Source organism: Perognathus longimembris, chromosome 6 (assembly GCF_023159225.1).
Source record: "Perognathus longimembris pacificus isolate PPM17 chromosome 6, ASM2315922v1, whole genome shotgun sequence".
Classification (NCBI taxonomy): domain Eukaryota; kingdom Metazoa; phylum Chordata; class Mammalia; order Rodentia; family Heteromyidae; genus Perognathus; species Perognathus longimembris.
Genome location: NC_063166.1, coordinates 50,833,996 through 50,848,250, shown reverse-complemented (window position 1 = coordinate 50,848,250; position 14,255 = coordinate 50,833,996). Strand labels below are relative to the sequence as shown.

Here is a 14,255-nt window from a genome sequence, read left to right as displayed (position 1 = left end):
AAGGTTTCAAAAATTAAAACAAGAGTTTTGTTGACTGCAGTCAATGAAAGTGGAGGAGATCAAATTAATAGAAAGAACCATTAATTTCCCCATTTTTCTTCATCATGCTGCTTTTGTACACATCAATGACTTTACTGGAATGTTAGAGGCATGTCTTAGAATGTCACTTCTCTTTTTGAGGCTCAAGGAAGTTATATATTATGTGTTCATAACTCACACCAAAAGCAAGAACCCACATTTTTTAACTCCTAGTTCAGTACTCTTTTCAAATAACATTTAAGATAGCTAACATATAACACCCCCACCTCATACTTTCAATCAATTTAAAGTTTGATTTTCTGAGCCTCTTTTGGATTAACCTATGTGGAAAGTACTCTTGACTGAGGGTTATTTCAGCCCAACAATTAGCTGTGATCTTGGATAGGTCACTCGTTAATTTTAGTAGGATTCTCCCACTAAATTTTTGACTAGATTTTTAAAAAAGAAATTATTATAAGAAGCAACAGAGTAGGGAAGGTGGGGTGGGGGGCAGGGGAAAAGAAGACATCAATACCAATGAGTTATAAAGCAAGTTTTCGTTTTATGCACTGGAACTTAATGTTGTTAGAAAAATTTGCAGGATCCTGCTAAAGGGAGGTAATAGAGACATCTACTTTCATAGCAAGAGTATTATAATATTCAGCTCCTGCCAGTCATTGGATGAGCACTGCTGATGTTAGGCATCAATTTCCCATGTCTCACAGGAGTCAGTACAGACTATATCCAAAGAACATTCTTAGGCAGAGTTGGATTGCAAGTCAGGATATATGGAATTGAAGCTTGCAATTTGTGGCCAAACATGGGTTCTTTTCTTCAATGTAGCCTTGCCTGTCTCCAGTGAAGAGATAGATGTGTGCCTCTACGCTGAGTTTGAGTGGACTCTCTTGTTACTTTGACTAATAGGACATAGTAGAAATTACATGGTATTTCTATAGGTGTTAACTGGCCTAGCAGCCTCCATTTTGAGTTTCTTGGAATACTGGGTCTTGAAAGAATACTGGGTCATGAAAGAACTTTGTAGATGTAGTTAACTTCAAAAATCAATTGACTTGGAGCTGGGGATATGGCCTAGGGAGCTGGGGATATGGCCTAGTGGCAAGAGTGCTTAACTCGTATACATGAGGCCCTGGGTTCAATTCCCCAGCACCACATATACAGAAAACGGCCAGAAGTGGCGCTGTGGCTCAAGTGGCAGAGTGCTAGCCTTGAGCAAAAAGAAGCCAGGGACAGTGCTCAGTCCCTGAGTCCAAGCCCCAGGACTGGCAAAAAAAAAAAAAAAAATCAATTGACTTTAAGTAAAGCACATTATTCTCAATGATATGGGTGGGTTTTACCCAACCAGTTGAACATCTTCAAAGGAAAAACAGGTTTCCTGGGGAATGAATTGTTTCAAAATTTCAGCATCAAACTAGGTGACAGTAGCATATGCCTACCATCCTACCTACTCAGGAGGCCAAGACCTGAGGATCAAAGTCCAAAGTCATGCAGGAAAGTCTGAGAGACTCTTATCTCCAAGTAACTAGCAAAAATCCTGAAGTGGAGGTATTGTTCAAGTGGTAGAGGGCCAGCTTTGAGCAAAATAGTGCCCAGGCCCCAAGTTCAAGCTACACACACACACACACACACACACACACACACACACACTCAGCATCAACACCTGCCTGAGTTTCCATCCTAGCAGCGTGTCATAAAGATTTCAGATTTACAAAGCCTTGCAACAGCATAAGCTAATCCCTTCATATGTATGTTTATGTGCATACAAGCACATGCACACATATACACACAGTGGAATGGAGAGAGAGGAAAAAGGAGGAGGAGAAGCAGGGCAAGAGAAGGAGCAGGAGGAGGAAGAGAAGAAGGAGAAGGAGGAAGAGGAGGAAAAAGAGGAGGAGGAAGGGAAGGAAGAGAAGGAAGAGGAGGAGGAGTTGTAATCATTCTGGGTTTTGTTACCAGTCCCTCCAAAGATACAAAAAATCTGTAAATGCTCAATTCCCATATATAAAGGGGTATAGTATTTGCATGTAAACAATCACCTTTCTATATTCTTAAACCATTGCTAGATTACTTACAATGCTGGAAACCACAATGCTATGAAGATATACTGTACTGTAGAGAGTAATTACTAGGAGAAAAGACTATGTATACTTATTGTAGATGCAATCTGTGTAGTTATAAGCGAATACTATTTGTCAGCAGCAATGAAACAGTTTTCCTGAATATTTTTGATCCCTAGTTGGCTGACTCTCCCCAGAAGAGATGCAAAACACAAGGATTCAGAGCTGTGTTTATCTGTCCACAGACATGCATATAAAATTGATCTGCTTCTCTGAAGAACTCTGGTAAAGGCCAAAGCAAGAACCACTCACATGAGCCCAGTAAACCAGGAACCAATGAAAAATCATTTATCATGCAGCAATACTCATAATACGAGGGACAAGTCTAACGTACTATGAATTTCTGTGCCTCGGTTTTATCATCTGTGCAGGAAACTGAAAGGCAAAACAAGAAGAGTGTCCTCATGTTATAACAACCTGCTCTCAAGGCAACTAATCCAGTCTCACTAAGACTGCATTAATCTCTCCTAATGACCTAATCATCTCAACCACCTGTCAGCACTAAATTTCAATATGGGGCTAGAAGGACATATACAAACCATAGCGTATTTGGAGTCATGTGCTGGTTACTCTTAATTGTCCATTGGATTGAAAAGAGCCTAGAAGATTAGTAAAGCACACTTCTGCACATATCTTTGTGTGTGTTCCTAAGGAAGAGTAACTGGGAGTGGAAACCTGCCTTGAAGGGAATAGTACCCCCCAATAGGGTGTTGGCAGGGGGAGGCATGGATGGAATATAAGGAGCAGAAAAAAGAAGCTAAGTTTGAAGCTAAGTTCTGAAGGCTAATACCTTCAGAACTTGGGAGGTTGAGTCAGGTCTGGACTTCATAAGAAATCCTTGTCTCAACACACACACACACACACACACACACACACACACACACACACACACGAAAGAAGCTCATTAAGACAAGCATTCTCACTCAGCTTCCTAGCCATCATGAGATGTGGTGCTTAAACCTCTGAAACTATGAACTAAAAGAAATCTTTCCTACTTTTAAATGGTTACTCCCAGGCATTACTTGTTACAGTAGTAAAAATTTGACTAAAACACTCGATATTTGTAAAATGTTATATTTTTGTTGCTTCATATATAACTTTTATATATTATTATATTTTATATATATACATATATATGTATATGCCTGTTACCCTAAAACCTGGGGGAGCTCACTTGTTAGTTGTCAGAAAGGCAAGAGAAAGCGTGGCTATCTGTTTTTCATGCTCCTTGCTAGTCTCTCTCTCTCTCTCTCTCTCTCTCTCTCTCTCTCTCTCTCTCTCTCACACACACACACACACACACTTTCTCTTCTTTTCTCTTAGCTTTAAAAAATTAGCTTATATTAGCTATTAGAGGAGGTTTTACTGTTCTCCCTGTTTGTCTCTAAGAGAACATGTGTTATGTAGATAGTAATGGGCTGACTTCTATTTCTCTGTCTTTTATGAGACTTTGAACAGGAATAAAAACTCTTAGTCTCAGAACAAAAATGGTTACTTTGTGCTATAGTTCTGATTGATGGAATTCTACATATTAAAGACACACCCAGGAACTGAATCTGGAACTCAAGTCACAGAAAATACTAACTACATGTTAATGTCCTTTGATTTATATCCTAAGTCTTCATGAAAACTTGTTTTTTGTCCCCTAGTGCTAAGTATACATTAAGCCCAATATGCCCAGTAAATATTCAGTAAGGACACCTGGGCTACATTCTTATTGTATATGTTTTCTTCCTAAACAGAAGATTCTATCACAGTCCCTTTTTCCTTGGTCTACTCCAGAGGCTTTATTCATAGCTTCTAAAGAAGCCAGGACATCACCCAACTCTCTGCTTGAGAGTTTATGGAAGAATAGAACTAGGAAGTTGTCTTCACCCAGTCTGGCTGCTATAACAAACTACCATAGATTGGCTAATTTACCAAAAGAAATCTTTTGTTGTTGCAAACCCAAGAGCAAGGTGCCAACAGATTTGGTAAGGACTGTCTGCTCCACAGATGGTAACTTCTTGCTGTTTCCTCACAAGGCTAAATCTTCTTCTACATTCTGTTTTGAATAGTGCACTAGTCCCATTCATAAGGCTCTACCTTAATGACCTAGTCATCTCCCAAAGGTATCACCTCTTAATGTCAGATGTTGAGAACTTTATTTCAACATGTGAGTTTTGGAGGGACACAAGCAACCAAACCATAGTTAGAATTAACACTTCAAGAGCAACCTAACATCCATGATGAATGGGAGTGAATGGACTAAAAAGTCTACTTTCTCAAAAGTAGGGGTATGATTTAATGATAAAGAACATGCTTAGTATGCATTAAGCCCTGAATTCAATCCCCAGCACCAGAACAGGAGGCATGGAGCTGTTTTCTCATCCCTTAGTCAAAGTGATTCTGTTCAATCCTACATGTTTATTTAGGCATTCCTAGCTGAATTGAGCCACCATTTCCTACAGAGGTAATCTGCTCACTAAATCCCTGATATCTGCTTCCTTCCAGCTCATCTCACATCCCTTCTCTCTCAACCACTTCCTAAATTAATCAGAAATACCCCCAAACCTTGTCTTGGTATTGGAGTTTGAGAATTAAAATAAAGGCAGGCCATTTGTCACATGATTACACTAGTTCATAGAAGATCTAGAATATGAACTCATGTCTTCTGACTCTAGACTACATATTTTAGCCTTAAACAGATGTGGGATAATATATTTGAAACATTGATAACACAATATTCAGAAGTCTATAGCAATGCAGCCCCAATGTATTAGGCATTATAGGTATCACAATAAGTATCTTTAAGCAGCAACATACAACCCTAATATTTGAAGTGGAGACTTGGTGCAGGCCTAGAAAGGAAATTGTCTTGAAAAGAGAGAATGAAATAATAGTGGTTATAGGGCATCAAAATATTCCATGGAAACAGGGGGGAGGGGCCTTCAATAGTTCAGCATAGTCTTCAATAGTTCAGTAAGTCTTACTTAATGATGTAAGTTTTAGAAGGCGCAAAAAATTAGATTTACTGCTGGGCACCAGTGACTCATGCTTGTGATCTTAGCTACAGAGGAGTTGAGATCTGAGGAATGTGGTTCAAAGCCAGCCTGGGGAGGAAAGCCTGCGAGACTCATTTCTAACCTCCAAAAGACCAAAAGTGATAGAGTACTAGCCTAGAGCACAAAAGTTCAGGGACAGAATCCAGGCTCTAAGTTCAAGCCCCAGGACCAACACACACACACACACACACACACACACAGAGATTGAGAGAGCATACACATACACACACACACACACACACACACAGATTGAGAGAGAGAGAGACAGAGAGAGAATAACTACATTAAGAACCACTACTGCTTCACACAGGAATCTGAGGATTATGCTTCAAAGACAATCCGGTAGGAAAGTCTGTGAGACTTTTTCTTTTCTTAATATTTTTTCACTATACTTCATCAATTATTTTTTAAATTTCATTTTATTTTTTTCCACTCCTGGGGCTTGAACTCTGGGCTTGAGCACTGTCCCTGGCTTCTTTTTTGCTCAAGGCTAGCACTCTGCCACTTGAGCCACAGTGCCACTTCTGGCTGAGGAATCGAACCCAGGGCTTCATGTATTCGAGGCAAGCACTCTTGCCACTAGGCCATACTCCCAGCCCTTGTGAGACTGCTATCTCCAATTAAATCACATAAAACCCAGAAGTGGCACTGTGACTCAATTGGTAGAGTGTTAGCCTTGAGCAAAGGAGCTGGGGGACAGCACCCAGACCCAGAGTTCAAGCCTCAGGACCAACCCCCCCCCCCCCGCAAAAAAAAATACCACTGACACTATTATAGTATAAGAAACACAAATAGCATTAATCTAGAGAGGACTAATTAAGATTAAATCATCTCATGTAGTACCTGTAAAAATGAAACTCCACATAGCTGTTAAGATTGAGGTAGGTCAGGCACCAGAAGCTCATGCCTATAATCCTAGTTACTCAGGAGGCTGAGATCTAACAATCACAGTTCAAAGCCAGCTTGGGCAGGAAAGTCTGTGAGTCCTTTATTTCCAATTAGTAACCAAAAAAGCTGGAAGTGGAGCTATGGCTCAGTGGTATAGTGCTAGCCTTAAGCAAAAATTAAAGCTCAAGGATAGTGCTTGTGCCCTTAGTTCAAGCCCTGGGACTGGTATAAACACACACACACACACACACACACACACACACACACACGATTGAGGTAGATCTATAGCTCTCTGAATACTGACAGAGAAAACTCTCCAAGACATTTTAAACAAGCACATAAGATGCAGAGCAGTGGCATATATATATATTTTAAGGTTAATAGCTAAATATAGAAAACCATACATATACAAATATACATGTAAACAAAGACATAGATATGTACTAAGAATAATCTAGGAACACCATATGAAAAAGGTGAGAAAGGAAACTAGATTACTAGGGGCAGGGATGAGAGGTTTTTTTGTTTGTTTTTACAGTTTATCTTTTTCACAGTTAAATTTTGCCAGATGTAGTGCAAAAACTAAAAAAAAAAAAAAATCAAGAAATACATTTGAGCTCTTGGAAGCCAGCCAATAGAGAAAAGAAACTAGACCATTGAATAATGTAGTAAGATGTGGTAAGAGAGGCCCAGCCCACGGACTACTCTCTCTTCCCCCCAAAGGGATATTCCTCTTGCCTCTTGAAGAAATAATGCGAGCTGGAGTTGATTGAGAGCTAACTGCACCAGGCATGATTCCAAGAACGTCACACAGTTCATCACATTTAATCCTCTCAACAACCCTAAGAGGAAGGCACTGGTGCCATTACCATTTTACAAGTGAAGAAGAATTTGAGGCACAGCAAGGATAAGTAATCTGTCCAAGGTAACACAGCTTAAGAGGAGGTATAGTAGTATACCAGATACATGAAGCACCTGAGTCAAAATTCTCAACCCCTGTATTCAACCACTTTTCAAGGACACAACAGTAAGTGCTTGTTGGAGTATGAAGGATGTTCCATGTGGCTTCCCCATTGATGTGCCCAGGAATGAACACATGGGCAGACACAGACACAGACATACACACACACACACACACACACAGAACCTTCTAAATATAAACACATAGCTGTCAAATTAAATAGCATTTATTATGCAAAACTCTTTAGTTTTAACCTGAGTGCATCATCATAAGAGAATCCTGGAGTGTCCCTTTGTTTCTAACCCTCGTAGTTAGGAGTACTTGTTGAACCCTGATGAAGTGTATCCAAGTGGCAAACAATCATGAAATCCACCAAATGATTTTTGAGAAGAATCTTAGCATTGAAAGATTGTTCACGTGTGATGTCAGCACCTACAGCCTGCCACTCATGTACCCAGGAATGCAGGAATGCAGAGCTTGCCCCACTTGGGGCCAGCCAGTTATGGTCTATTCCTGCATGAAGGAAGGGTACAAGGATTTGGTGCTTCTCAACTCTGTCCCCTGTGAGGATTTCTCTTTGTCTACAGAGGTATAATCCCGGAGACTTTATGAAAATACAAATTCTAGGACTTTAGTGAAATATATAAGGGTTGCATGATATGGTGAGTCCATTTCATTTAAGTACTGCCTCTGGCTAAGGCAGTAAACTATTATTCTATATTTCTACTGCTTCCCTATTATTTTACGTTGTGGCTATTATTTAGCTTAAAGTTCGGCTATTTTAGAAAAATATTAATTGTAGGCTTATACAATTTGAAATAAAATGAGGAAATATGCATTATTATTATTACCATTAGAGCTGAAGGTTGAAAACAAGGTCTCCTTTATGATTTTTTTTATTTACTAGAATTTTCACCTTCTTGTCTTAAATTAGCTATTACAAATCTTGTTACGCAAAATACTCTTAGTAAGTCTATGCCCTCCTATATTAATCAGACTTTACTAGAATATAATAGGGAATGTGCTAGGGATATTTATTTGGGGAAATTGGATCATAAGATTGTGGGTATCAGTCTTTCCTCCTAAGTCTTTCAATTGACTGGATGAGGCTCATGGCTTTCAGAGATGCTACAGTTTGGGTATGATTGGTGTGTGTCTCCCAAGAGTTTATGTCTTAGAAGCTTGGACTTTAGTGTGGCAATGTTTAAGTGATGGGACACATTAAAATTTGAGACATAGTGCAATGTAATCGCATCATTGCATTTGCTCCCTTAGAGGGGATTAACATAGACTTAAGTGAGACTCTGATTTGTTCCTTGAGAGTGAGTTGTATAAGTGTGACCCTGACCCCTGATTCTCTCTCTGGCTTCCTGTCTCACTATGTGATCCCTCTCACAGGTGCTAACTATGCTGATACTATCTACTACAAGGCCCTTTTCAGAGGCTAAACCAATAGGGATACTTGATTGTGAACTTTCAGTCTCCAAAACTGTCAGTCAACACGTCACTTATTTATTAGGTACCCAGACTGTGTGAGACCCTTCACCATGCAAGATTGTGCTTGAGTTTATCTTGGTTTGTAACTTTTAATATTTAAGCAGATGATATGAGGATCTCTATTGGTATTCATGCTGTAGATTTGGTGTGAAAAATAGGCCAAGTCATTCGTAATTTTATATAAGAATTATATTTTATATTATATGTTATATAAAATTGTTACTTTTTTACTGTTGACTACTAACTGCTGCTCTTTTCATTGGTCAATTTTTTTTAGTTCAAGTCACAATTTTCACATAAGTAAAAACACCTGAGAAAGGAAACTAAAAGAAGTGAAGAATAAAGCCTAATGCCAGTAGTTCAGGTCTGTAATCCTAGCTATTCATGATCGTGGTTCAAAGCTATTCCAGGTGGAGAGTCCATGAGACTCTTATCTCCAATTAACTAGCAGAAAGCTGCAGATGGAAGTGTGGCTCAAGTGGTCAATAGCTAGTCTTGAGTGTAAAAAACCCCTCAAAGACGGTGCCCAGTCCCAGAATTTAAGACCCAGTATGAGCATGAGCTCAAATGCACACATGCACATGGGCACATGGGCACATGGGTGCAGGAACAAAGTGAAGAATAACAAAGTAAAGAAACCTTTTCCCTTCCCTGTGGGTTTTCTTCAGGAAGTTTTACTACTTTGATGATGACAATACTTAAAAACAAAATAAAACGCATGCTTTATGGGCTAGGTCTTATAAACCAGCAACGTGTTAACTGATCCAAATCAAAATTAATCCTGCTTTAATAACCTCCCTATTTATGTATCTGAAAATTCAGGAGCTTTCGGGCTGGTGAACTGTTCATGGTCCACAGCAGGGCAGTGGAAGGGCAGACTGGCTCCAGAGGCCTAGTTTTGGAGGAGCCCATGGGATGCCTGGAGCCAGGTCTGCTTATATAAACATCTGTTTCTCAAGCAAAGTTAAGAACCTTCTTGAAATATGGAGGCCCAGCTGTCCCGGCAGAGTGAGAGAAGGGTAGTTAGCTCCCAAGACCACTACCAGCTCGGCCACCAGCCCCAAGTCTCTCACTCGCCGGCTAGGAGGCGGTCCGCTCCCCAGTGGCGCAAGCGCGGGTCTCCGCCCCGCCCCGTTGACGTCCTCCCGCCCCTCCTCGGAGACCCGCTCACCATAACATTGTGTCCCGCCTCCCTCTGCGCCACGCCCACCACTGCGTCTTATCCCCCCCCCCCCCGCTCCTGCGGCGCCACGCCCATCACGGCATCTTGTCCCGCCCCTCGGCGGCGCTCCGCCTCTTAGGAGAGACGGGGCGCTGTGTTTACCCGCGGTGCATGGTGGGGCCGTCTCCTTAGGCAACTCCGGCCCACCGCTACCCCGAGTCTGTGGGGCGGGCATGGTGGGCCGAGGTGGAAACATGCAACCATTTTCCGCTTCGTCCGCGTCCCAGTCGAATGTCGACTACTACCAGAGGGTGGGCCAGCTTCAGCACCAGCTGCGGGTCAGGTACGGCCCGAGGGTGTATGTGTGGGAGGGAGGACAGGGTGTCGGGCACTGGGGGTATTCTGGAGGTGGGAGGGGGCTGTCTCATATTCCTTCCCACTCCCCTGACTGGGGGTTCCCCAGGGCTCCGGTGCGACGTCCCATCAGCTCCGAATGGGGACTGAAGGGCAAAGTTTACCATAAATGCCCCGGGTAGCTGAGCCCCCACTTGAGAATGTAGCCACCTCTCCAAATTTGCCCAGAAGTGAGAGTGGGAGTTCTCCTGCCTGTCACTCTCCATCAAGCCTCGTGAAATTCTCTCTTGTCTACACTCTGCCCTCCTCACTGTCTCTTCAAATTGTCATCTCACCTTGACAAGCCGCAGTTGGTGACAGGTTCTGGAATGCAGGCTGCAGACAGTGTGTGTTTGTGGAATATATGCCCTATTAAAATGCAGGAGAGTTTCCAAAAAAAAAAAAAAAAAGAAAGAAAGAAAGAAAGAAAAAAAGGAAGAAAGGAAAGAAAGAGAAAAATAAAACAAATCTAGGACTGGCATAGATTTCCCAGCCAGGGGATGAAATTTCCAGTAAGGGAAGTTCGGCTTCTAAAGTTGGTATTGCCTTTGATTAAGACATAAAAGATGGGAACGACTGAAAACAGCTAGACCTAAGAGTGTATAAATAAAGAAAATTAGAAAGCAATTGGACTATAAATAACCCAGGTGAAAGCTAAGTTGTTGGAACTCTTATTTAGCTGCTAAATTAACTAGAGTTAGCAATCTTAATAGTTGACAAGAAAGGAAATAGAGTTTTGGATCTCTTGATAAACAATACATTTAATGAGTGTTAAAAGTTACAAAATCATCCGAGTGAACAGAGAGCTGTGGGTGTGACGATTCTAAAATGATAACAGTATATAATTACTTGTAAAGGCAGAAGTGATTTTCTAAAGCGATTACACTTATCTTGTGCAAGATTTAATTTTTGTTAATTACAAAGCATCTCCTCAGTTGTTCAGTATTTTATGTTCTTTTCTACATGCTATTTTCTTTCTGATATACATTTTACTTCCTTGGATGGCTACCTTAAAAAAATATCTCTGCAGGGTCTTCCCTTTTCTACCTCATATACACTCCCCTCCCACTTTTTTCTTTTTTCTTTTTTTTTCTTTTTGCATGCCTGTATTGGGACTTGGACTCAGGGCCTGGCACCATGTCTTAGCTTTTTCACTCAATATTGGTGCTTTACCCCTTGACCCAAAGCTCCCTGACTGAATTTTTTTCTGGTTAATTAGAATAAGAGTTTGATGGATTTTCTGTCCAGACTGGTTTTGAATTTCCATCCTAAGATTTCAGCTTCCTGAGAATCTAGGATTACAGACTTTAGTCACCAGCACCCAACCCCATTCCCTAACTTTTGTGCCCTCATCATTCTTATAATACTTTTGTGAGAGCTTAAGTAACTTATTCTTTGCCTTGATTGAGGTTTCTAGAAGGAATCATATCTAGCTCATAATGGGATACTTCTGGTGGAGTAGGTGCTTTATAAATATTTGCTGAATTTGTGGAAGAACTCCCCCAAGTCAACTAGTATCTAAGAATTAGGAATGGTTTATTTTAATTATTTTTTTTGCGCCAATCCTGGGGCCTGAACTCAAAGTCTGGGTCATTCCCTAAGCTCTTTTGCTTATGGCTAGCACTCTACCACTTCCAGCTTTTGGGAAGTTCATTGCAGATGAGAGTCTCATGGACTTTCCTTCCCAGGCTGGCTTTGAACTGTGATCCTCAGATCAGCCTCAGCTGTGAGCCACCAGCACCTGGCAGGAATGGTTTGTATAGTACCCTATCATGTAATTGTATTTTTTTTTTGTCTTTTCTTTTTTGGTACTGGGGCTCGAACCCAGGATGTTGCACTTGCTAGGCAAGCACTTTGCCACTGAGCTACATCCCAGCCCAACCCTATCATGTAGTGTCACTAAATAATGATCACTTTCTAGTGAACCTAGGAAAGTGAATCCTATCATGTCCAGGAATATGTTGTCTGCATATACTTGATAATTAAAAAGCAAGATTTCTGAGCCAAGTGTGGCACTGAATACATGTAATCTCAGTGCTTGTGATACTGGGAGGATCATGAGTTTAAGGCTAGCCTGAGCTACATAGTAATACCATCTCAGCAAAAATAATTTTAAAAAAACTATTGTAAACAAAGGATGCAACAACAACAAAAGGTTCTTTGTTTCAATACACTTAAACATGCTTTTGGCTTAGTGTCTGTTCTACTTGAATAGTGGCTGACTTTTTCTCTGCTTTTAGTTATTTGTATCTCTAAGTTGAAAATCTAATCTTAAAATGTTACTGGCTTGAATGGCATTCTTTTTGAGTTATTTTTGCCTCCCTTGCTAGAAACACCTGATTGTATATAGTCCTTATGGTACAATAACAACTGTATAATGATTACTCACTTTATGTTTCACACTTACTGCTTTAATTATTAAGTGAGCTGACTATTAAAATTACTTTAGAAATTTGAGTCCAATTTTATGGCCTATTCGTGGTTCTGCATTTGGAGCTATTAAAAAAATTTAAGTCAGTATAAATCTGTTGCTGTGTCTATTTTTCATTTTAAGAATTCATAACTAATGCATATTATGTACAAGATAGCAGTAACTAACTTTAGATACAATCACAGCTACAGTAAGAACATGAATCAATCCATGGTTGACTATGGAAACATGATGGGTCATTGGGGATTTCTTGAGCCTTCCATCTTTACTGGAAATGAAAAGTCCCCCTAATATGCAGAGTAAGCCTATACTGGTTTTGTTCTTTAGTGGATTAAGAAATTAAAAAATTTAAATTTGTAATTGTGTGAATCAGTGTGTAATGATTGTCATTTTTTCCTATTTGAGTGTTTGGATGTATTTTAAAAAAATCCTAGTGAACACAGGGACCACTGTCTCTTAAAATTCCAGAGTCATTTTGAAGTTTTCAATCTGGGTAGAGTTTTGATGCCTTACCTGTCCAGAAACTTCTAGGGAGTGAGAAATTTAAAAGAGTAACAATAACAGTAACAACAAAAACTACACTTTCTCATCCTTTGTATAGGTAGTCATTGAAATGTTAGCTGATCTGCTATCTGGCCCTTACCTTGTAACTGACATTTTTTTTTTTTTTTTTTTTTTGGCCAGTCCTGGGCCTTGGACTCAGGGCCTGAGCACTGTCCCTGGCTTCTTCCCGCTCAAGGATAGCACTCTGCCACTTGAGCCACAGCACCGCTTCTGGCCGTTTTCTGTATATGTGGTGCTGGGGAATCGAACCTAGGGCCTCGTGTATCCGAGGCAGGCACTCTTGCCACTAGGCTATATCCCCAGCCCTGTAACTGACATTTTTGAACTCAAGTCATCTTACCTGTGTATTACACATAGATATGATGTTAGTCCAGATTTAAAAAATGAGTATACAATATTTCTCTGCATTATGGTGAAAGCCACTAACTAAATCTGAAAGAGTCTAAGGAAGAAACTTGTCACAGTGTGGAGTGCCCACAAGTGTGGTAGAGGCATGTAAGTGGATTTGACTCTTAGAATTTTTTATATGAAAACATGCTTTAAAAGTTCCATTAACTACTCCCAGTTTCTTCAATGCCAACATTGATTCAGGGTCACACACCATACCAAAGTCCAGAAATTGACATTGAGTTAGTAAAGCTGAGGAAGATGGAAAATTGTGGTATTGAGGCAAAAACGGAATAATAAGTGGCTTAAAAGTAGGAACCTGAATGTACAAGGACCACTCAGCCCTCTAAAACTTTGAACAATCCAGATGGAGATGAAGCTGACTAAAGCATAGATTATAAAAGTCTCCCAGAGCTGAGTTTTTTTTTAAACATTCTGAAATAGAGATTTAATATGTAGGAATTGGAAGGTAATCCTGCCCAATAAGCCTTCCTCTGCTTTTTTCATTGAAGTAAATTTCTGTTTTCTAAGCCTTACATTTAAAACAGGTGTGAAGGACCTAGCATTAAGAGGTGTTGTAGCATGGATAAAGGGGCTAGAACATGGGCTACGAACGAAGAGTTTACAAGATTAACACATTTTGTGTGAAATAGAGGGCCAGAAGGGGTTTGGTTGTGGTTTCTTTTAATGTATAAAGTGTTCTGATAGAGGAAGTGTGACTGACTAGTAGGTGTCTGCAACCACTAAAGAGAGAACAGAGTGGACAAAGACATTT

The 14,255-nt window shown here is 40.3% G+C and overlaps 1 protein-coding gene across 2 annotated transcripts in view; it reads left to right on the top strand.

The window, feature by feature from the left end:
• The first annotated feature begins 9,842 nt into the window (after positions 1-9,842).
• Positions 9,843-14,255, top strand: part of Kiz (kizuna centrosomal protein) — an 87,326-nt gene continuing 82,913 nt past the window's right edge. For both annotated transcript variants that reach the window (XM_048348712.1, XM_048348711.1), the window contains exon 1: positions 9,843-10,048. In XM_048348712.1, coding sequence (XP_048204669.1) covers positions 9,939-10,048 — 110 coding nt within the window. In that variant the 5' untranslated portion in view covers positions 9,843-9,938. The remainder of the gene's footprint in view (positions 10,049-14,255) is intronic.